Source organism: Lathyrus oleraceus, chromosome 5 (assembly GCF_024323335.1).
Source record: "Lathyrus oleraceus cultivar Zhongwan6 chromosome 5, CAAS_Psat_ZW6_1.0, whole genome shotgun sequence".
NCBI lineage: Eukaryota > Viridiplantae > Streptophyta > Magnoliopsida > Fabales > Fabaceae > Lathyrus > Lathyrus oleraceus.
The window spans coordinates 366,146,259-366,172,519 of NC_066583.1; the positions used below are offsets into that span (position 1 = coordinate 366,146,259).

The 26,261-nt window shown below is 37.2% G+C and overlaps 1 protein-coding gene across 1 annotated transcript; it reads right to left on the reverse strand.

The window, feature by feature from the left end:
* Positions 1-23,346: 23,346 nt before the first annotated feature.
* LOC127084745 (purine permease 21) lies at positions 23,347-25,223 on the reverse strand. The gene is made up of 2 exons (XM_051025251.1): positions 25,017-25,223; positions 23,347-24,748 (listed from the first exon to the last, which is right to left on the reverse strand). The coding sequence occupies exons 1-2, from the start codon at positions 25,054-25,056 to the stop codon at positions 23,583-23,585; spliced, it is 1,206 nt and encodes a 401-aa protein (XP_050881208.1). The 5' UTR covers positions 25,057-25,223; the 3' UTR covers positions 23,347-23,582.
* Positions 25,224-26,261: the final 1,038 nt, after the last annotated feature.

Here is a 26,261-nt window from a genome sequence, read left to right on the forward strand (position 1 = left end):
GTCGACATTGTTGTTTCGGTATTCCGGCCGACTTTATCCGTACCAGACGGGTTTGTCTTTCAAGATTTCTTCTTTGCCGGGTTTGACAGGCATTGTTAATTATTTCCCATCAGAGTGCAAATTGTTCGTCTGTTCTTGGTATTCAATCACTCTTCATCCTGATCATCTGAAAGCCGAGGCTATTCATATCGACAGGTTCACAGTGGATTGAATAGGGGCAACTGTAACACCTCAAAATTTGCCCTCCTCTCTTGGGACTAGCTTAGCATATTGCATTTCATTTTTTTAGGACATTAGGCATTGCATTTTTTGCGTATCATGTGGCAACATTGAGCAAGTCATCCTCCTAGGTCTTGATCAGAAGATAAGAAGGTTAAAAGATTCAAGCCTGAGGGTCTCATGAATTGATCACTAGCCATCTGAGGGTGTGTGCTTCAAATTAGGGTTTCTTGGTTCCTCAAGGAGATTGATTATTATCTTGGTTGAAATGGTACATCATCATCATCATGGTCTTATCATCACCAAGAGTTTCATTGTGATTGATCAGTTCCTTGAGATTAGGGTTTTGACCTCTGGTCAACCCTAATCATCTGCATTATGCCAATCAGGGCTTGTCAAAGAGATGAGGACTTCATTGAGATGGGGATCATCATATGGTTTTAATGAGCTTGTGGAAGCTAGGGTTTCATGTTTGAGCCATTTCATCAGGAGATTGAGGCTCAAGTTCATCTATGCATAGCCAATTCATCTATCAGTCAACAAAGTCAACCCCAAGTCAACTGATGGATTTGGAGATGGGAGAGGGTTAGAAACACTTCATTCATGTCCAAACAAGTTTCATTTGACATTTCAAACATCAACAATGAAGAAAATAAAGTCAGATGAAAACTTTCCAAAAATAGAAAGTGACTTGTAATTCAAAATTGCCAAAAATGGAAAGGTCTTCTCCTCAAAATTACATGTCCAAAAATGATTCAAATGAACTTTTTTCCAACATGAAAGTTGTAGATCTTGCTCTCACCTTTCCAAAAAGTCCAAGAACATGAATTTCTCATGTGTGGTTGGCAAGTTATGGATCAATCTTGGTCAAGCAAATTTGAATTTCAAAAGTGCATAACTTTTGAACCAAAAGGCCAAATGGAGTGGGATTTTTTGTCACATTCTTCTCTTGTCATGTACTATTCAAATTACACATCATAACTCATGCATCTTGCTCACAAAAATATTGAACTTTTCATGTGAATTCCATTTCAAAATTGGAGGGAAAAAGGCAATTTGAAAAATATTCATTGTATTCACTTGATTTCACTTGCCTTGGCCTCTAAACATCATTTCCAAGTGAATTGAGACAAAAATTGCACTGTTACATTGGTATACACATGTGAAGGGTGAATTGGCCAATTTAGCATAACACTTGCATTTTCACTAATTACTTTGGTTTGGCCTAATCATGATTAGCAAACATGCTTAACAGAACATATATAACCATAATCATAACTGCTTTTGGTCTAATGATAATAGAATTGTGAAATGGAGATCTAGATCCAAAAATTCTTCAACTTCTTCTCTCAACTTTTCTCCATTTTTCTGCATAAACCTTGCATCATTCTTGATCAATCCTTCATCCATGTGCATAATTGAGTTGAATTGAAGCAAGACAACAAGGTTTTCGAGCAGATTCAAGAACTGTTGCAAGTGTGTTCATCAATGGCAATTCGAGTTTTCAGCTAGATTGTGCGCAATTAACATCAAAACTTTCATCCAAAGCATCATATGAGAGCTGGAGAACATCTATTTCACTGTGCCAAGGCCTGAAAGCATCGAAATCATTTCTGCCATTCAATAGAGGTCAGTTTTCGAATGTGATAATTCTTGAAATTAATGCATGCTTTTGATAGATCCTTGGATGTAGAGTACACTGTAATTTGAATCATTGAATTTCATGGAGAAACAAGGAAGTTATGTTGATTTTAAGATTCATGAGTGAAAATGTTTTCCTTCGAATTTTTTAATTTAGGATGAATTAGGTTAAGATGATGTTAGATTGTTGATATGCGATGAAAGATGAATCGAATGGTATATGTATGATGAATTTCTGTGATGTTTGGATCATGATGATGAAGAACAGGATGAACACGTGATGAATCTTAGGGTTTTCAGTTTCCAGAAGTGTTTTGATCTTATGAAGCTCGGTTTGCATGCTTTTGGTTGTTTTCCGCCCATGTACCAATCGCGCCTTGCCACATCACTTAATGAAACGGTGCGTTTCATTAAGTGAGCGCTTCAATTCAAAAATGGAGCGCGTTCGATTCCTGGCTCCGGCATCTCATATTTTGCCTTTTTGCATTTTATACACTTATGCACTCATATGTTCATCTACTTGTTTCATGCATTTTTAATTTTTTCACCTCATTAGAAAATTCATAACTCATTGATTATTGATCCAAATTGACTGGAATTTTTTGCACAATGATCCTTGTCATGTCTACTATTTTATGGTGATTTTTCCAGAAATTGTGCACGTGTGGATTTTTAAATGGCCTAGGGTTTGCTTATGCATATGCCTTCTTGCACCTTGTTTTCTATTTTGATTGTGAAATGATGATGCTTAGTCCAATGGAGCTGAAAATTTACATGTGTAAACTAGAGATCCTAATTGACATTTTGGCATTGAGTTTGAAATTTTTGCATTTCTGGTTTGTGAGATATGATCTGATCAATATAGGTGTGACAATTTGTGTCGCACCTTTGCTTGCTTGACTTGTGGAATTTCTTTACCATGCCAATTCTATGCCAAATAATGTGAATTTTTTCATGATGATACTTCTGGGTGTTAGGTTCACTTGTGAATTTTTGTGGAATTTTTGGATTCAATTTGGATTTGTTTGAGATTTTCTTTTCTGTTTGACCATTTGTGGACTTTTTGAGAGTCATGAACTTAGATGATTTGTGAAATTCTTGATGTTTATTATATGGACTTGAAATTTTGTGGAGTGATTCTAGACACTTTGAAGTTTGTCTTGGCTTTGATTGGATGCATTTATCATGTGTAGATTCTGTTTTATGCTTGTGTGAAGTTGATGCATGGTTTTGTGCCCTAATTGAGCTTGTTTTGCCTTGCCTTGCCTTATAGAATTTAATTGACATTCTTCCAATTGTCCAAATGACTTGAATTTTGGTATGATGATCATGTAATGAGTTCTGTTTAGCCATGATTTTTCTTGAGATTTATTGAATTATTTTTGGATTTGATTTGGATTGATTCATTCTGTTGGCTTCAATGAGCTTTGAAATTGCATGTTTTGCACTATTTGTTTTGTGAAATGAAATTGGTGGATGATATGAACATGAGACCACTTGGAAATTGTTCTTAATTGATTGAACTTGATTAATGTCAATTTTCATGTTCTGTTTTGGATTATTGCTCCCCCTTTGACCCTAGGCCTTGTCCTAGTGGTTAGTGCTTATGTTTGAGTTGTGTTTTCAGGACAAGAAGCATATGGCCTTGAGGAGTTTGATTCATTTGCTCATTTGGATTGCTATTTGGTTGATGTTGATTAACATTAAGTTGTTTTGTAGGTGGATTAGCTCATTTGAGTTAAGCTTGTGCTTTTCTTGATGCATTGCTTGTGTACAATTAACTGTTGACTTGTAACTGTCTGTTTGACTTTGTGAGTTGAATACTAATTGAGTTAGATTGTTTTCAGGTACATTAGTTGCTATAGTTCTTTTGAACTTGCTTTTGCTGTTGCTTGGTTGCTTAACCAATTGAGGTATAGCTCACTAACTCCATGTAGTCTGGAAGACCTGGCCTGTTACTTGGTCAGGCACCTGTCTGAAGTCCTCCTTAAGAGGCAATGCTTGTGATTGTTTATCTTTGTCCCCAAGCAGGAAAAGACCTTTGATAAGGCAATTGGCAGATACAAGAGATGTGCAATCCATCTCCTGCTATTCAGTTGAGTCATCCCTTTGCTCACACAACTGGTGTTGATGCATTGTGGATATTAACCCAAGATCTGTGTTGAGTCAGTCATAAGTGTAGAAGGGTTCCAACTTTCTGAACCCACACTTCCTTTGTCTGAAGCTCTCCCTGGCCAGGGATAAGAGCTGTGAGGCACACCCTCACTTCCTATTTCATCTGCTTCACCCTAACTCTCAATGTTAGGGTTAAGAGCTGACATCAGCCTGATACAGTCGGCTTGCTTTTGCAGCCTAACCCTTGTGTGAGCCCACTTTGTCTGTATATAGTGTGTGCTAATTGTGTATGTTTGCCTTGTTGTGCTTGTATGCTTTGTGTTGCCTGTTTAGGATTAGCTTGCTGCCTGTGCAAGTTAGATAGACAACTCAACCTAGGACCATTGTGGAATACATGATAACTATTAGGCTCGAGTCAGTCTCCCTTCTAGTTGGTCATTTCCCAGTCTCTGGTTAGGAGAAAATTTCTCCCCTGTTCAGGGGAACTACGTTGCCCTGATCCTCATACCAGATGAGGTACGTAGGCAGGAGGTCGTACGAGATCTCTCTGGGCACCCTTTTTCTTTTATGTGTGTTTGCTTGACAGTTATTAGGCTCGAGTTCCAGACTCCCTATTAACTTGTTTTTTGTTATCTTTCTTGTGTGTAGGAGATGGATGTAAGACCAGCGATTGGCATTCCGTATCCTATTGTTGTGTGCTTGGAGTCCGATATAAGTCCAGCAATTGGCATTTGGTTTCCAGTGTGGGTTTGTTTGGTTCAGAGTCTGATGTAAGTCCAGCGATTGGCATTCGGTTTCCATGTTTGCCTGTTTGTGTGTGTTTTGTTTCGGCGTACGTGAGCCAAACTACGGCAGCTCTGATTCTCGTTCCAGATGAGATACGTAGGCATAGGATGCGATATCCTAGCGAGCCCGTTCCCCTCTTCTCCCACCTGTGTTGTTTCCAGTGTGTGTGTGTGATGTTTGTGAGCAGTTTTAGCAACCTTTCTTCTATTCTTTTGAGCGTGGATCCCGTCGAGTACGACGGACGTGAGGGGTGCTAATACCTTCCCCTTGCGTAACTGACTCCCGATCCCATCTCTCTTTGGTCGCGAGACCATGTCTTTTCCAGGTTTACTTCGAGCGTTTCCTTTCCCTCTGTGGGATAAATAACGCACGGTGGCGGCTCTGTTTGTTTTGTTTTAGCCCGCCGGTTATTTTTTCGCGGATGCGACAGATAGGATTCGTCAAAAGTGACATGTACAGACTCTTCCACAGCAAGTAATCGTTTATTATATATTATATATGCTTTACTCGATTGAGAGTATCCGAGGAAGATACCTTCGTCGGCCTTGGAATCGAATTTGCCCAAGTTTTCCTTTCCATTATTTAATACAAAACATTTGCAACCGAAAACATGTAAGTGAGAAACATTTGGCTTTCGCCCTTTTAAAAGCTCATACGGTGTTTTATTTAGAATGGGGCGAATGAGCACCCTATTCAAAACATAACACCCCGTACTAATGGCGTCGGCCCAAAAATATTTCGGTAAACCACTTTCGTTAATCATTGTTCTTCCCAATTCTTCCAAAATTCGATTTTTACGCTCCACAACCCCATTTTGTTGAGGAGTACGTGGAGCGGAGAAGTTATGATCGATACCATGGTTACCACAATATTCTTCAAATAAATGGTTTTCGAACTCACTCCCATGGTCGCTTCTAATTGAAACAATGTTTTTATTTAATTTATTTTGGGAAAGCTTAGCAAACCTTTCAAAGGCGGTGAACGTATCGCTCTTGCTTACTAAAAAGATAGTCCAACAAAATCTAGAAAAATCGTCCACTATTACGAAACCGTAATAATTTCCTTCTAGACTTTTAATCCTAGACGGTCCAAATAAGTCCATATGAAGAAGTTCGAGAGGTCTCGTTGTTGAAACAATATTTTTGGATTTAAATGAGATTCTCGTTTACTTCCCTTTTTGACAAGCATCACAAAGGTGATCCTTGGTGAATTTTATTTTAGGGAGACCTAAGACTAGATCTTTTGAGACTACTTTATTTAGTAAGTCAAAGTTAACATGTGCTAAACGCCTATGCCATAACCATGAGTCTTCACTCATTGTTACAAGGCATTTGTCACTTGTTAACGCTACTTCGTTCAAGTCTAACATATAGACATTACTCACTCGCAGGCCATTAAACATACTCTTCTTATCATCATTATGTACAATTTTGCAACAATCTTTTGAAAAAGATACATTGTATCCTTTGTCACATAATTGACTGATGCTGAGTAGATTGTGTTTAAGACCTTCGACAAGCAATACATCAGAAATAGTAGTGGAAGAAGGGTTACCTACACTACCTTTACCTAGTATTGCTCCACGGTTGTTGTCACCATAGGTTACATATCCTTTCTTCTTAGCCACGAAGTCAATGAAGAGTGATATGTCTCCTGACATATGGAAATGCAATTAACACGAGAAGGTACCCAATGACTTATTGGGTCCTGAATGGTGAGTAACGAAATGGTTGCATTTGGGCAGCCATTGATAAATGCCTTTAGGAACTAAGAATCTCCTAAACCTGCATTTAGCAATGGAGTGGCCTTTCTTGCAACAGTAAAGACAAGAGAAATTTACATTTTGATTGCCTTTGCTATCTTCATCCTTTATAACATATTTATATTTTTGATATAGATTAACCATACTTTTTCGAAAGTTTGATTTATCGATTGCAAAGGTAATCTTGGGCTCAAGAGCCTTGTCAAGTTTGGCCTTTAGGTTTCTTATTTCACCTTGCCAAATATAACAAGTATCACACCCAAAGTTGATTATTCTATTTCTAAGGTCCTCACAACTTGCTTTTGTGCTTTCTACCATAGAAGCTTTGAATGCCTCAAGTTTCCTTTCGGATTCTCGAATTTTTTGTTCCAAATGGATAAAAATTTGGTTATTTGAGGCAAGCCTTTTAAAGGCCTCTTTAGCTTCACAGTGTAAAGTATCAAATGCAGCTTGTAATTCATGATGAGACATACTAGAGGATTTTTCATATTTAGCATATCGTACCTATTTCTTTTTGTTCTTTTGATGAGTAGAGAGGCATAGGTTTGCAGCTTCATCTTCATCACTAGAACTTTCATCATCGGAGGAGTCGCTATCGCTTTCCCAAGCTATGTAAGCTCTCCTTGGCTTTGATGATTTCTTGTGTGATTTGTATGATTCCTTTTCCTTTGTCTTCTTATTCATCGGACAGTCCGGTTTGTAATGACCGGGCTTCCCACAAGTGTAGCACGACCCTCTAGTCTTTTTGCCTTTTGAGTCATCATCTTTAGAGTACCTCGATTGTTTCCGGAAGTTTACCAAGTTCTTCTCGGAATGTTGGATGCCGTTCTTTCTCACGTAACGATTGTAACGTTTAACGAACAACCCCATATCTTCGCTCTTGTCCTCTTCTTCTTCTTCGCTCGAGGAATAATCACTTTGCTCTTTTGCTTGAGACTTCGAGGATGAAGTCTTAAGAGCTATAGATTTCTTTTCACTCACCTTTGTTTTGTCCTTCTTTTCTTTCTTTTCGTGTTGTTCTAGGCTCAAGAGTACTTGTTCGTGCTCTTGTAGTTTGCCAAATAATATTGTCAAGTCTAATATGGTAAGATCATTTGCTTCTTTGATGGCAGTCACTTTCGGCTGCCATTCCCTGTTAAGACATCTTAAGATCTTATTAGTAGCAACATCATTGGAAACCGGCCTACCTAATGAATGTAATCGATTGATGAGATGAGTAAATCTCTTTTGCATGTTAGCAATGGTTTCCCCTTGCTCCATGAAAAAGAGATCAAACTCTTGTGTTAGTGTGTTGATTCTTGCCAACTTAACATCGTTCGTCCCCTCATGAGCGATTTATAGTGAATCCCACATGGCCTTAGCAGTAGGACAATGGGATACACGATAGTATTCATCTACACCTAATAAGGAGATTAGGATATTTTTGGCTTTCCAATCATAATTGTATTTTCTTTCATCATCGTCGGTCCATTGTGCTTCGGGCTTTGGCACTAATTCATCATTCTCATTGGTCATGGTTATTTCAATTGGACCATTGAGAATAACGTTCCATATTTTTCTATCTATGGAATTTATGTGCGCCCGCATACAGTCTTTCCAATACTTATAATTATCACCATTGAAAACGGGAGCTCTATTATAAGCCCCTTTAGGTTCGTTAGCCATTTTCTGTCAAAGTTATATTTTGAAGCACGGAGTGAACCAGGCTCTGATACCACTTATTAGACTATGGCACGGATCTAGAAGGGGGGGGGGGGGGGGTTGAATAGATCCCAATTAAAATTTGAGTCGGCGCTACCAATTTAAAAATTGGTTTTGAAAAATTGTTTTGAGTGCGGAAGCGGCCGAGGAAAATATAGTCTAAAACGAACAGTTATTGGAAAACCGGATATGCGTCTAGCCTATGGATTATAGATAATGTAGAATAAGAATCACTACACTAGTCACACTATCAATGATTTATTTCACTTGCTAGGATTCCTAGTTCCAATGATTCAAAGAGCAAACCAAACTAGATACACAACTAAGATAATTTTGGTTTAGGCAAATTATCAAACACTTGGTGTGCAAAAACACTCCAAGTGATATTTATGTTGAGTAAGTGATTTCAATTAGTCTAGTACAATATTTTATTGTACTTTGGATTCAGAAACAGAGTTTTAACTTCTTACTCTATTAATATCAAGGTTTGATAAAAGTGCTTATACAAAAATCACTTATTTTTAAGCCAAAAACAAATATGCTGAAAAATAGAGAAGACAAAGATTTGATGAGGCAGTTCCCCAGCCGTCCTCGCTTCGGGGTATGTCTGCCCTCAATTCTAAAACTAGAATTGAGATTGCTTTAATAGATATCACCTGTTGAGTATAACAATTTATACAAGGATTGCAGAGCAAATATACAACAGAATTCTCAAGACGTTGAATGTTGCTTCCACTCCTTGTTCCTTGATTCAAGGTGAATCAAGTCCTTCGATTGTTGTTGATAGACCTCCGATTCCAGCCCCTTTGTTGAATAACCCTCAGTTCTTCAAACCCTCGGCCCGGCTGATCTCAACTACAACAAATCGAACCCGAAATCTTCCCTTCAATATCATTGAATCCGCTACTAGATTGATGAACACTTCCTCTTCTCAATCACCTTCGCTCAGCTGAAAATTGATGAAGAATTCGTCCAAAAACCCCCAAAATCAAACCAGTCTTGGAGGACAAAACTCTAACAGTTTTATTCAAGAAAAAACCTGTCACAAGCTTCAACCCGAACCGGATTCCCCAATCTCGGCTTCGAACGTTATCACCTTTAACCAATCACAAAGCACTTCAAAAATGGTTGTGTCTAATTGATGTGTTGTGAGATGTTGAAGATGAAGATGATGAATCTTGGACACCTATTTCACTTTTTCTTGTTCTTTGTACACTTGAATCAATTTTTCAAAATGTTAGTTGATACAAATAACTAAACTTCTATTTATAGTAACAAACCAACCAACCCACTTAACAGCTTTTCAAACACAGAGGGAATTGCTTAAAAACTGAATTTGCGCACGAACGGTCGACCATAGCAGGTCTATGCGTCGACGCATAGCCTGCAGTTTTGGACAATTTGAAAAACTCAATAGTATGCGTCGACCATAGGTCGGCGTGCGCTGACCCGTGGTTCATGCGCTGACCCCTGCGGTCGACTCATGGCTTTTGTGCGCTGACCCGTGAGGAAATGCACTAAGTTATGTGCCGACCCTACGGTCGACTCAAACCCTGCAAATCTGCAAAAATTCAGTTTTTTGTGGTTTTCATGCATTTTGTCATGACCATATTTTATCCACATATGTTGTATGAAATATAACAGTTTAGATGAGCATAGAAAAGGATATGATAGGTGATATGTTGCATTTGTTTTGTAGAGGTGGAATCGACAATGCCGATTCATCCATGGTGGTCATTTGTCATCATCGAAACCTATGATCGTATGTTGTATGACAGTTTTCCCTTACAATTTTATCTATGTTTTATGTATAAATACAATCTCTATCTCAACCCATTTTATGAACTGGTATCACAACTATGTGAACACGGTCATGGATTCTTCAACCCCATTCAATCTTGGTCAGAGACAACCGACACTTTGAATATTTTCAATCTTCTTCTTAAATATATATTGAGAATATATCACTTGAAGATTGAAACTACCCTTGGTACAAGTAGCCGTTGAAGTCTTTAGCTGGTGTACAATAGAGTGAGCTAAAAACTTAGCTAGCATAAAGACGTTGAGAGAAGCAAAGTAGAGTTCAGAGCATTTGGAGAGATGAGATCCTGAAAACATTACTTAATGTTGATTAGACATAAAGTAGTGTATCTTGTCACATGATCTTATTTAGATAACTCTTGACCAGAGACTTCTTGTAGACGTTTGTTGAAGATTGATCTGAGTCATTGTTATCTTTATACTTAACTTCCTGAATCAGAGACTTTTTATATAATTAGTTAAAGCATGATCATAAGTTAAAGTATGTCTTCAGAACCTGGTTGTAATAAGACTTCAAAGTCTTGGGTTCACAGGTTCTGAGCTTGCCTTCATCAGAGTCTTGATCAGAGCTAGTCTGGATAAACACTTTTGGAGTTGATGACTTAATGTAGACAAATTCCTTCGAAGCATTATCTTCAGAATTATTGATGATGCTTTCAGAAGATGCAGAGTCATTATTTTAAAGTAGAGTCTGCTTTCTTCAAACGATTCCAATCTTCAGAGCTTTGCTGATCTTTGTATTTCAAGTAAGATTAGGTTCAGCATCTGAAAGACTTGAGTAGACTCTTTAGAGTCTGAAAGCTTGGTTTTGATCCTTCAGATTCAGAACAACTTTGCTTCACTTTAATGGTTCTTTTGAGTGATTAACTTGATTTATATCAAGGTTAATGTCTTTTGATCCTACATGCTAGAACAACCATTAGTAAACCCTATTGTTCTTGAAATACTCTATTATCATCAAAATCTTTTAAGGGCATGAACAAATCTTGTTCTAACAGTAATGTTTTTTAAATTTAAAAAATCCTATTAATATTGTGAATGCACAATTTTTTTTTGAAATTTGAATCATTGTATTTTGTTTCATTATCTAGTTGCAAATAATTGATATTTCTGCCAATTTGAGTCTCTACCTTTGCCTTCCTCAACTTATACATGATAAAGAATTTAAATTTCTGCATCAAGAAATACACTTAAACCTTGCGTAAAAATCTTTCGTAAGATTCACAAAATATTTGAAACCAATCACGGAGGTCTCTATGATAAACGATGCACATTAGAACACATATAGTATGTGATTCCCTCTATTTTGTGTTTCCCGTAATTAAAATGAATAAGGAATTATTTCCTTAGCTCATATTTTTTGCACAAATCCATCTTGAAACTGCGAACACCCATCACGCCACACTTAATGAGATGACCCAGACACATATGTTAAAGTTTGCTTGTAGTATTATCATACTCAACTGATACAAAATATTGTTACTGATCAAATTGAAAAAGGAGATAACATTAAACTAGATTAACAAACAAACATAACAGATAATAAGTTCAGTCAAACAACAAAAGTACAGATGCACATGCATTTTTATGCCCTAATGGTCTCATCCTCGATGGTAACAGATATCCGGGTTTCTGTAAGGGTCTGCCAGAGACGATATTTGGTCAGCAACACCACCTAGATACTTGAGGCCCACATCGACGGACCGCTCATGTCGTTCAAATGTTTCGGTGAATGTTGTATACCATTCATTCATGCTGGTAGAAAGGTTATCGAGTCTCTCATTTTGTGCTTGAAGCTGGCTGCATATATGAGCATAGTGCTCATCCTGAGTTTGTATGAATGATTGTTGAGCCAGCTGCATATCTCGCATCATATCTAAGAGTTCAGAAGAATTGTCTTGCTGCGGAGGAGACGGTTGGGATTCTTCAGCACCATATTGATACGGCTGATAGAATTGTCGTTGTGTTGACCAGCCCATATATTGCCATTCACCCCAGCCACCACGGTTGGGAGCATCTTCTTCAGTCGAATGGGTATTCTGAACCCAAGCGGTGTTTGTGTAGTCGTGTGTGTCTGCTTGTGGAGGACTATCATGCTGCTCAAATGCTTGTCCTTCTCCTTCTTCTTCGTTTTCCTCTTGGTCTTCTTCTTCACTTTCATCACTTTCATCATATTCTTCAACACTCGTAGGAACATACCCTCTGCGAACAAATTTGTATATTCTCCGCTCATCACACCAAAAGTATCCCATCATAGACAAAGTTTTTGGGCTGAATTCTTTATCTAAGGAAATAGAGGTATAAGGAAATGACGGATAATCAACGTCGGCTGCAGTAAGAACCTCTTGAATAAAAGATCTATAGGCAAGAGCCGTTCCTCGTCCGGAGTCTCGTAAACTGAACATCCTACTAGCAATGTAGTAGGGCCAGTTTATTTTGCGTTGATTTTTCAGGATATATATGAGATGAACCTCAGCCTGTTCAACTCAGGAAAGGCCACCCTTCTTAGGCTGCAGGATGTGTGATACAATCCACTAGAGAATGCGCTCACCTGTTTTCAGCTTACCGGCAGTGACAGTTCGTGGGAACGCATCACTGTTCACAATGTGGTCTGGGTAGGGTCGTTTCAGCATAGCGCTCAAAGCGCTCTTAAACTCATATCCTTCTATTGTGTGAGAATCAGTTACCTCAGCAAGAGGATTTTCATCAGCAGCCAATGACAGATCAAAATATTTATTCCAAACAACAGACTTAAAAGATACATTTCTTGTGCCGATCCTGGAGTGAAACTTTTGACCACGAAATTTGTCATGAAGGCAAGTGTAGAACACACGGACCAGGTCTTCACTATATTTGGCATTACATTCCAGGAATTTAACAATACCTTGATACTGTAGCAGATTCAGGATTTCTACGAGATGCATGCGTTCTGCTGTGAGTTTGTAGAATGCATGTTGCCTCATAACTCCTCTTTTACCAATGTCTTTGTTGAAGGTCTCGACGAGAGCCGGTGGAACTAATGATACAGCGGTAATGGGTAAGGAGGCAGAGGATGATTCCCTTGATCTCTTACCGGTAGGTCTGCGGGATGAGGAAGCCATGGGTAGTGATTCTGAAGCTTTTTGTGAAAGTAGAGAGTGAAGGTTGGTGTAAGATTTTAAGAGTGATTTGCAAGAAGGAGGTTTGTCCTTTTTATAGGTGAAGATTTAGGGTTTTGGGAAGAGGAGAGGCCAAGAGACAATAGGCACTAGGTAGATGCAACTCACAATGTAGTGGGTTGAATGCACACTTAATGAGAATTTGAAATGTAAATGCATGGGAAGTTTGAACGTTTTCTGCAGAGACAAACTGATTTTTCGTGCGATGCGTCGACCATACCCTTTGCATGCGTCGACGCATACTGTTTGAATTTTGTGAAAAAAGAAAGTTTTTAAGGTGTGCGTCGACCATTGCCCTGTTATGGTCGACTCATACAGGCAAATTTTGTAGTTTTTCACTGTTATGCACATATGCTCACATGTTTGATGCATAAATAGAATGCCACACAACAATAAACAACCAGACAGATATGGTATGCGAAACAAGTCATATATATACAATATTATCATGTAATATAACTATTTAGCCATGAAGGTTGGGAGAGAGAGAAGGGTAAAGGAACAATATCACCTCGATGCCGGAATAACTTGATAGACAATATACTTGTGCTTGCAACAACATTAACTTGTTAGAAGTACAAGATTATAGTTTTAAATGAAATAAGATAAAGCAAGCAATTTATAACGCCCGTTCCGAAATGTCGAGAATAGCAAGTTCTCGGCGAATATGAAAGAAAGGCTCAGTAGCTAGCGGCTTTGTGAAAATGTCCGCTAGTTGATTTTTAGTGTTAACATGTTCAAATACAACATCACCTTTCTCTACATGATCCCGAAGAAAGTGGTGTCGAATTTCGATATGTTTGGTGCGAGAATGTAATACAGGATTTTTGGTAAGATTAATGGCACTTGTATTATCATAGAAAATGGGAATACGTTCGAGTTTGAGATTAAAATCCAATAATTGTTGCTTAACCCATAGGATTTGAGCACAACAACTATCGGTGGCAACGTATTCCGCTTCGGCGATTGACAAAGCAACTGAAACTTGTTTCTTGCTATGCCAACTGACCAAGGAATTTGAAAATAGATGACAAGTACCACTAGTGCTTTTCCTATCCGATTTGCAACCGACAAAATCAGAATCGGAGAAACCTACCAATGAGCAATCATTACCTTTGGAATACCATAGTCCATACTTCAGAGTACCGGATAAGTATCGAAGTATTCGTTTGACAGCTTTTAGGTGGGATTCCTTGGGACATGATTGATATCTTGCGCACATACACACGCTAAACATAATGTCGGGACGAGAAGCAGTAAGATAGAGAAGTGATCCAATCATACCTCTATACCTTTTTACCTCTACGTCCTTACCGTTTTCATCTTTATTCAAGTTTGTACATGTTGGCATGGGGGTGTCAATGGCCTTGGCTTTTGCCATGTCAAATCTCTTGATAAGGTCCAAACAATACTTTGTTTGACTCACGAATGTTCCTTCTTTGAGTTGTTTAATTTGCAAACCGAGAAAGTATGTGAGCTCCCCCATCATACTCATCTCGAATTCACCCTGCATAAGATCCGAAAACTCTCTCACGAGATTCATGTTAGTAGACCCAAATATAATTCGTCAACATAAATTTGTACTAATATCAAGTGCTTTCCTTGATGTTTAATAAAGAGAGTTGTGTCAACCTTTCCTCTTGAGTAACCTTGATCAAGTAAAAATTTGCTTAGTCGCTCATACCAAGCTCTAGGAGCTTGTTTGAGACCATATAAAGCCCTTTTTAGTTTGTAAACATGATCGGGATACTCATGAGATTCAAAACCCGGAGGTTGTGCGACGTAGACTTCTTCATTTATGTAACCGTTAAGGAACGCACTCTTAACATCCATTTTGAATAGTTTAAAGTCTTTCACACAAGCGAAGGCAAGGAGAAGGCGTATAGCCTCGAGTCGGGCAACCGACGCATAAGTTTCCTCATAGTCGATGCCTTCCTCTTGGTTATGCCCTTGCGCGACTAAACGCGCCTTGTTACGGGTTATTACCCCGTTTTCGTCCAACTTGTTCCTAAACACCCATCGGGTGCCGATTACTCGATGACCTCGCGGAGGAGGGACAAGGTCCCAAACCTCATTTCTAGTGAATTGATTTAGTTCCTCCTGCATTGACAAAAACCAATGTTCATCGAGTAGGGCTTCTTTAGGGTTTTTAGGTTCCATTTGTGAAACGAAAGCGAAGTGATAACAGAAATTACTTAGCTTCGATCGAGTTGTAACACCCTTTGAGATATCTCCGAGAATGTTGTCGATGGGATGGTCTTTGGGAGACTTCCAAGCTTGAGGGAGATCATCGTTTGAAGGCGGATGAGCTTCCTCGGTTTCCTCATGGTGTACATCTTTATCCTCCTCAACTTTGACTTTGTCGGGTTGATCAATCCCCGGCTCACCACCTTTGAGTATGTCTTCCGTAGATGTACATGCACCATGAACAACACTACCCTTTCCGACTTTTCTTGGATAGGATTCGTCAAAAGTGACATGTACAGACTCTTCCACAGCAAGTAATCATTTATTATATATTATATATGCTTTACTCGATTGAGAGTATCCGAGGAAGATACCTTCGTCGGCCTTGGAATCGAATTTGCCCAAGTTTTCCTTTCCATTATTTAATACAAAACATTTGCAACCGAAAACATGTAAGTGAGAAACATTTGGCTTTCGCCCTTTTAAAAGCTCATACGGTGTTTTATTTAGAATGGGGCGAATGAGCACCCTATTCAAAACATAACACCCCGTACTAATGGCGTCGGCCCAAAAATATTTCGGTAAACCACTTTTGTTAATCATTGTTCTTCCCAATTCTTCCAAAATTCGATTTTTACGCTCCACAACCCCATTTTGTTGAGGAGTACGTGGAGCGGAGAAGTTATGATCGATACCATGGTTACCACAATATTCTTCAAATAAATGGTTTTCGAACTCACTCCCATGGTCGCTTCTAATTGAAACAATGTTTTTATTTAATTTATTTTGGGAAAGCTTAGCAAACCTTTCAAAGGCGGTGAACGTATCGCTCTTGCTTACTAAAAAGATAGTCCAACAAAATCTAGAAAAATCGTCCACTATTACGAAACCGTAATAATTTCCTTCTAGACTTTTAATCCTAGACGGCCCAAATAAGTCCATATGAAGAAGTTCGAGAGGTCTCGTTGTTGAAACGATATTTTTGGATTTAAATGAGATTCTCGTTTGCTTCCCTTTTTGACAAGCATCACAAAGGTGATCCTTGGTGAATTTTATTTTGGAGAGACCTAAGACTAGATCTTTTGAGACTACTTTATTTAGTAAGTCAAAGTTAACATGTGCTAAACGCCTATGCCATAACCATGAGTCTTCACTCATTGTTACAAGGCATTTGTCACTTGTTAACGATACTTCGTTCAAGTCTAACATATAGACATTATTCACTCGCAGGCCATTAAACATACTCTTCTTATCATCATTATGTACAATTTTGCAACAATCTTTTGAAAAAGATACATTGTATCCTTTGTCACATAATTGACTGATGCTGAGTAGATTGTGTTTAAGACCTTCGACAAGCAATACATCAGAAATGGTAATGGAAGAAGGGTTACCTACACTACCTTTACCTAGTATTGCTCCACGGTTGTTGTCACCATAGGTTACATATCCTTTCTTCTTAGCCACGAAGTCAATGAAGAATGATATGTCTCCTGACACGTGCCTTGAGCATCCACTGTCGAGAACCCATCTTCTCTCGGTGGTCTCAAGGCATTGTACCTATGGAAATGCAATTAACACGATAAGGTACCCAATGGCTTATTGGGTCCTGAATGGTGAGTAACGAAATGGTTGCATTTGGGCAGCCATTGATAAATGCCGTTAGGAACTAAGAATCTCCTAAACCTGCATTTAGCAATGGAGTGGCCTTTCTTGCAACAGTAAAGACAAGAGAAATTTACATTTTGATTGCCTTTGCTATCTTCATCCTTTATAACATATTTATATTTTTGATATGGATTAACCATACTTTTTCGAAAGTTTGATTTATCGATTGCAAAGGTAAACTTGGGCTCAAGAGCCTTGTCAAGTTTGGCCTTTAGGTTTCTTATTTCACCTTGCCAAATATAACAAGTATCACACCCAAAGTTGATTATTCTATTTCTAAGGTCCTCACAACTTGCTTTTGTGCTTTCTACCATAGAAGCTTTGAGTGCCTCAAGTTTCCTTTCGGATTCTCGAATTTTTTGTTCCAAATGGATAAAAATTTGGTTATTTGAGGCAAGCCTTTTAAAGGCCTCTTTAGCTTCACAGTGTAAAGTATCAAATGCAGCTTGTAATTCATGATGAGACATACTAGAGGATTTTTCATATTTAGCATGTCGTACCTGTTTCTTTTTGTTCTTTTGATGAGCAGAGAGGCATAGGTTTGCAGCTTCATCTTCATCACTAGAACTTTCATCATCGGAGGAGTCGCTATCGCTTTCCCAAGCTATGTATGCTCTCCTTGGCTTTGATGATTTCTTGTGTGATTTGTATGATTCCTTTTCCTTTGTCTTCTTGTTCATCGGACAGTCCGGTTTGTAATGACCGAGCTTCCCACAAGTGTAGCACGACCCTCTAGTCTTTTTGCCTTTTGAGTCATCATCTTTAGAGTACCTCGATTGTTTCCGGAAGTTTAACAAGTTCTTCTCGGAATGTTGGATGCCGTTCTTTCTCACGTAACGATTGTAACGTTTAACGAACAACCCCATATCTTCGCTCTTATCCTCTTCTTCTTCGTCGCTCGAGGAATAATCACTTTGCTCTTTTACTTGAGACTTCGAGGAGGAAGTCTTAAGAGCTATAGATTTCTTTTCACTCACCTTTGTTTTGTCCTTCTTTTCTTTCTTTTCGTGTTGTTCTAGGCTCAAGAGTACTTGTTCGTGCTCTTGTAGTTTGCCAAATAATGTTGTCAAGTCTAATATGGTAAGATCATTTGCTTTTTTGATGGCAGTCACTTTCGGCTGCCATTCCCTGTTAAGACATCTTAAGATCTTATTAGTAGCAACATCATTGGAAACCGGCCTACCTAATGAATGTAATCGATTGATGAGATGAGTAAATCTCTTTTGCATGTTAGCAGTGGTTTCCCCTTGCTCCATGAAAAAGAGATCAAACTCTTGTGTTAGTGTGTTGATTCTTGCCAACTTAACATCGTTCGTCCCCTCATGAGCGATTTGTAGTGAATCCCACATGGCCTTAGCAGTAGGACAATGGGATACACGATAGTATTCATCTACACCTAATGAGGAGATTAGGATATTTTTGGCTTTTCAATCATAATTGTATTTTCTTTCATCATCATCGGTCCATTGTGCTTCGGGCTTTGGCACTAATTCATCATTCTCATTGGTCATGGTTATTTCAATTGGACCATTGAGAATAACGTTCCATATTTTTCTATCTATGGAATTTATGTGCGCCCGCATACAGTCTTTCCAATAACTATAATTTTCACCATTGAAAACGAGAGCTCTATTATAAGTCCCTTTAGGTTCGTTAGCCATTTTCTGTCAAAGTTATATTTTGAAGCACGGAGTGAACCAGGCTCTGATACCACTTATTAGACTATGACACGGATCTAGAAGGGGGGGGGGGGGGGTTGAATAGATCCCAATTAAAATTTGAGTCGGCGCTACCAATTTAAAAAATTGGTTTTGAAAAATTGTTTTGAGTGCGGAAGCGGCCGAGGAAAATATAGTCTAAAACGAACAGTTATTGGAAAACCGGATATGCGTCTAGCCTATGGATTATAGATAATGTAGAATAAGAATCACTACACTAGTCACACTATCAATGATTTATTTCACTTGCTAGGATTCCTAGTTCCAATGATTCAAAGAGCAAACCAAACTAGATACACAACTAAGATAATTTTGGTTTAGGCAAATTATCAAACACTTGGTGTGCAAAAACACTCCAAGTGATATTTATGTTGAGTAAGTGATTTCAATTAGTCTAGTACAATATTTTATTATACTTTGGATTCAGAAACAGAGTTTTAACTTCTTACTCTATTAATATCAAGGTTTGATAAAAGTGCTTATACAAAAATCACTTATTTTTAAGCCAAAAACAAATATGCTGAAAAATAGAGAAGACAAAGATTTGATGAGGCAGTTCCCCAGCCGTCCTCGCTTCGGGGTACGTCTGCCGTCAATTCTAAAACTAGAATTGAGATTGCTTTAATAGATATCACCTGTTGAGTATAACAATTTATACAAGGATTGCAGAGCAAATATACAACAGAATTCTCAAGACGTTGAATGTTGCTTCCACTCCTTGTTCCTTGATTCAAGGTGAATCAAGTCCTTCGATTGTTGTTGATAGACCTCCGATTCCAACCCCTTTGTTGAATAACCCTCAGTTCTTCAAACCCTCGGCCCGGCTGATCTCAACTACAACAAATCGAACCCGAAATCTTCCCTTCAATATCATTGAATCCGCTACTAGATTGATGAACACTTCCTCTCCTCAATCACCTTCGCTCAGCTGAAAATTGATGAAGAATTCGTCCAAAAACCCCCAAAATCAAACCAGTCTTGGAGGACAAAACTCTAACAGTTTTATTCAAGAAAAAACCTGTCACAAGCTTCAACCCGAACCGGATTCCCCAATCTCGGCTTCGAACGTTATCACCTTTAACCAATCACAAAGCACTTCAAAAATGGTTGTGTCTAATTGATGTGTTGTGAGATGTTGAAGATGAAGATGATGAATCTTGGACACCTATTTCACTTTTTCTTGTTCTTTGTACACTTGAATCAATTTTTCAAAATGTTAGTTGATACAAATAACTAAACTTCTATTTATAGTAACAAACCAACCAACCCACTTAACAGCTTTTCAAACACAGAGGGAATTGCTTAAAAACTGAATTTGCGCACGAACGGTCGACCATAGCAGGTCTATGCGTCGACGCATAGCCTGCAGTTTTGGACAATTTGAAAAACTCAATAGTATGCGTCGACCATAGGTCGGCGTGCGCTGACCCGTGGTTCATGCGCTGACCCCTGCGGTCGACTCATGCCTTTTGTGCGCTGACCCGTGAGGAAATGCACTAAGTTATGCACCGACCCTACGGTCGACTCAAACCCTGCAAATCTGCAAAAATTCAGTTTTTTGTGGTTTTCATGCATTTTGTCATGACCACATTTTATCCACATATGTTGTATGAAATATAACAGTTTAGATGAGCATAGAAAAGGATATGATAGGTGATATGTTGCATTTGTTTTGTAGAGGTGGAATCAACAATGCCGATTCATCCATGGTGGTCATTTGTCATCATCGAAACCTATGATCGTATGTTGTATGACAGTTTGCCCTTACAATTTTATCTATGTTTTATGTATAAACACAATCTCTATCTCAACCCATTTTATGAACTGGTATCACAACTATGTGAACACGGTCATGAATTCTTCAACCCCATTCAATCTTGGTCAGAGACAACCGACACTTTGAATATTTTCAATCTTCTTCTTAAATATATATTGAGAATATATCACTTGAAGATTGAAACTACCCTTGGTACAAGTAGCCGTTGAAGTCTTTAGCTGGTGTACAATAGAGTGAGCTAAAAACTTAGCTAGCATAAAGACGTTGAGAGAAGCAAAGTAGAGTTCAGAGCATTTGGAGAGATGAGATCCTGAAAACATTACTTAATGTTGATTAGACATAAAGTAGTGTATCTTGTCACATGATCTTATTTAGATAACTCTTGACCAGAGACTTCTTGTAGACGTTTGTTGAAGATTGATCTGAGTCATTGTTATCTTTATACTTAACTTCCTGAATCAGTGACTTTTTATATAATTAGTTAAAGCATGATCATAAGTTAAAGTATGTCTTCAGAACCTGGTTGTAATAAGACTTCAGAGTCTTGGGTTCACAGGTTCTGAGCTTGCCTTCATCAGAGTCTTGATCAGAGCTAGTCTGGATAAACACTTTTGGAGTTGATGACTTAATGTAGACAAATTCCTTCGAAGCATTATCTTCAGAATTATTGATGATGCTTTCAAAAGATGCATAGTCATTATTTTAAAGTAGAGTCTGCTTTTTTCAAACGATTCCAATCTTCAGAGCTTTACTGATCTTTGTATTTCAAGTAAGATTAGGTTCAGCATCTGAAAGACTTGAGTAGACTCTTTAGAGTCTGAAAGCTTGGTTTTGATCCTTCAGATTCAGAACAACTTTGCTTCACTTTAATGGTTCTTTTGAGTGATTAACTTGATTTATATCAAGGTTAATGTCTTTTGATCCTACATACTAGAACAACCATTAGTAAACCCTATTGTTCTTGAAATACTCTATTATCATCAAAATCTTTTAAGGGCATGAACAAATCTTATTCTAACAGTAATGTTTTTTAAATTTAAAAAATCCTATTAATATTGTGAATGCACAATTTTTTTTTTATAATTTGAATCATTGTATTTTGTTTCATTATCTAGTTGCAAATAATTGATATTTCTGCCAATTTGAGTCTCTACCTTTGCCTTCCTCAACTTATACATGATAAAGAATTTAAATTTCTGCATCAAGAAATACACTTAAACCTTGCGTAAAAATCTTTCGTAAGATTCACAAAATATTTGAAACCAATCACGGAGGTCTCTATGATAAACGATGCACATTAGAACACATATAGTATGTGATTCCCTCTATTTTGTGTTTCCTGTAATTAAAATGAATAAGGAATTATTTCCTTAGCTCATATTTTTTGCACAAATCCATCTTGAAACTGCGAACACCCATCACGCCACACTCAATGAGATGACCCAGACACATATGTTAAAGTTTGCTTGTAGTATTATCATACTCAACTGATACAAAATATTGTTACTGATCAAATTGAAAAAGGAGATAACATTAAACTAGATTAACAAACAAACATAACAGATAATAAGTTCAGTCAAACAACAAAAGTACAGATGCACATGCAGTTTTATGCCCTAATGGTCTCGTCCTCGATGGTAACAGATATCCGGGTTTCTGTAAGGGTCTGCCAGAGACGATATTTGGTCAGCAACACCACCTAGATACTTGAGGCCCACATCGACGGACCGCTCCTGTCGTTCAAATGTTTCGGTGAATGTTGCATACCATTCATTCATGCTGGTAGAAAGGTTATCGAGCCTCTCATTTTGTGCTTGAAGCTGGCTGCATATATGAGCATAGTGCTCATCCTGAGTTTGTATGAATGATTGTTGAGCCAACTGCATATCTCGCATCATATCTAAGAGTTCAGAAGAATTGTCTTGCTGCGGAGGAGACGGTTGGGATTCTTCAGCACCATATTGATACGGCTGATAGAATTGTCGTTGTGTTGACCAGCCCATATGTTGCCATTCACCCCAGCCACCACGGTTGGGAGCATCTTCTTCAGCAGCATATTGATACGGCTGATAGAATTGTCGTTGTTTTAATTAATGATTACACGTCAATTTTTCCTAAAAAATCGACATGAGAATATTTTGCATGAAATATTTCAAAGAACTAGTCTATAACTTTTCATTTACCTATCAACACTCTAACTTCATCGTCATTCACTGCGCAGAAACCCTAGACAATTTTATCATCACTCTCTCATCGAAACCCTTACATTTGTTGGTGATTTTCATCGTCACTCTCATCAAAACACGAACATCATCTCTATTTCCAACCTTAACTGAATCTTTGTCATCACGTTTGAGTTACTTCTTTATCACATTTTTGTTTATATTACTGAAATGGTTTTAGTTCATATCATTGAAATAGTTTTAATTCATATCAACACGAATATCATCTATATTCCCATACAACATCACTGAAATGGTTTTAGTTCATATCATTTAAATGGTTTCTCTTGATCATTATTTTTTCATTTTGATTATATCTCATCAGTCATGGTCGAACTACATTTGTTTTTCACTAAAAAGGTGTCTCTGTTATTAATCTTTATTTAGATAGTCATGACCGATACTTCATCATCACCAAAGCACATTTGTAGACCTTCATAATATCCCTATCTCCATCAAATAGGTCAGAGAATTCATTTTCTTGTAAAATACCTATATATATATATATATATATATATATATATATATATATATATATATATATATATATATATATATATATATATATATATTCCGGAATATTTCTAATATCATTCAACATCTACACATCATTATCATCTATATTAATTTTAATTTGTCTGATTCTAATGATATGACATGATTTATCATTATTCAAGTTGGTTTGAGTTCTTAACCCAATATACAAACTAATCATATATGGTTCACAACAATATAAAACGAACCAATGATATGAACCAACTCAATTTTTTTAAATTTACATATTAAACTAGTTCTTCATGGCCGTGATCACCCTCTTCTTTCATCCACTTCTAAAGGTGAAGTACCTTTAGTAACGTGACGAGTGTCTCTCTTTCCCGCCTCGCCGTTGCTCTCATCCAAATACTGCTGATACATATAAGATATAAAGCCCCAAACAGCTAGCACCATAGAAATGGCTTTAATCCCATGCATTTTGTCTTGAAAGAAAACCACAGCTAGTATAGGAACAATAGGCAAACCCACTACACTAATAGCAAGAGAAAATAGAGAAGAAAACTCAAAAATAAGTCCAACACAACCAATATTAAAAACTTGCCAACCTATTGCTGTGAATGCAAGATCAAGCACATAAGAAGCTTTCCCCAACTCATACTCTTCCATTTCTTTCTGTATACCATTCCACTCTCCACTTGCGAAAAGTCCTACTAGAGGAACACAAGTAGCTACCAATGACTGATATATTATCATATCCATAACAGCTTTAAAACTCTCACTCTTCACAACCTTCTTGAAAGCTAGTTGTGTAAGGGAAAGGACCAATCCGTAGCCTGCAGATGCAGCTAAAGTGCAGATGAATCCAATCACATACATATTCTTTGAAACATTTGTGGAATTGGATGACTCACTTTGGAACACAAGGAGGGAAGAAGAAATTGTTAGAAGGACTAAGGAGTTTATTATGCAAGGTGTGAGCTTGAGTGAATTCAGGAAATAAGCAAATAAAGCATTGAAACCTAACTGTGATGAGCAAATAAGTGTAAAAGTAGAGACAGGTAGGTATAACAGCCCAAATGAAAATAAGTAACAAAGAAATCCAACAATGAGACCAAGTGAGACATAGACAAAAGATAGCATGAAAACAGATGCTTGATTTGGAATTGGATCAATAATGTTATTATTTTTATTATTTATGGTGATTTTTTTGGTTGATGAGATGAAAAAATAATATGGTAATAGAATTGGAAAACCAGCAAGTTGAACAACTGTTGCCATCCATTTACTCTTTCCTCCTTTTTCATAATACAATCTTCCAAGAAGTGTTGCAGCTGACTGCCCTACCAACACAAATACAGCGTAAATGGCTATCTTCAAATAATATCTACTTTTTCTTCTCATCATAATTGACTCGGTCATTATTTGATCCGGAAAGCTATTTTCCTCCGACGAAAATGTTTCTCTGGCTTCATTAGCATCTACAGAATTCAGACAAATTGTTCAATACTTGAACTTAGATATTGGACAAAGATGTTATATTGGCATGTACTTGTTATTTGTTGGCACTTTGTTTATGTCTATCTCATCAATTTCTTAGATTATAATCATAACCAGACAATAAGGTTCACGTGAACATGGTAATAAAACAACATAACCAAAGAAAGATGTTTTTGTCGGAAGCAAACAATTCCATATGATAATTAAAAGTGGTTTTTGTGTTTTTGAAACTAGAATTAAGTGACATACCTATTATGTGAAGTTGCAGTTCTTGAGCTTCTTCTGCCATATGTAGAAGTGAAAGAGAGTTAAGACAAGGAAAGTGTAGGGTTGTGTTACTGTATTTAAGAAGAAAAATGAAGTTGAACCACAAACATGAGAGTGGTCCACACGAGTCTCATTCGTGACAGAACATAGTAATTATGATTTTTCTCTCAGAATGGTATCTAAGATATTCCACAGTTAAGATTATTTGTATCTAAGTCTTTTATGAAAAATATTAAACATGTGTCCTATACATAGTATTCTATTGAAACGTATGCATTTAATTCTATGAAAATTTAAAAATATTTTTACTTCATCTTTAATATATATCTATATATCTATATCTATATATATATATATATATATATATATATATATATATATATATATATATATATATATATATATATATATATATATATATATATATATATATATATATTGAGAGATAGAGAGTAATATTGTGAACTACTAAATATTATGCTGGTCCAATTTTCTGACTTTCTATCCTATTATTAATAGCAGATGGGTAAGTGTACTGGAAAAATTAAAGAAGGAAATGACATGCCTCAAATAATTGAGTTTGTTTACCTCCTTAAGGCATTCATGATTATATAGTGATGCCCTATCAATTTAGTGAAAATCTAAAATATAGTGATAAGAAGAATTCAAACATGTGCGGTGGAAGGCGGGCAGCTGTCCATGGGCAGCGGGTCCAGTCCGAGCGACTCGTAGGTATTGGATTTGATCATTTTAGTTTGAGAATGAATGCGTTCGTTAATGTGACTTGTTTTGGGTATGTTATAGATATATTGGATTTCAACAATTATTAGTATGTAACTTTATCACTATCGTTATTATAACCCTCAAAATGTAGTTTGGAGGATAGGCCGAAGAAGTAACAATCCTAGTAGAGAAATTTAGAGAGACAAGAAAGGAGATTCGGTGAAGTTCTTTGAATTTTAGAAACGTTAAGAGGTATATAATGGGATTGGCAAACACTTTTAAATACTTTGGATTTGAGTGTTTTATATATAGAGTTGGAAATTTTGAAAAACACTTATATAATAAATAAAGTTTGTTCTTAGGAACATGGTTGTTTCATATAATTCTTTTGTACTCTCTTGTAATAATTCTTGGAAGTATATTGAATCAAATAACTGCTCTCTTTTTTAGAGTAGATATATTTGATTGTGTAATATCTCATATCCTCTTAAATACTATATTCAT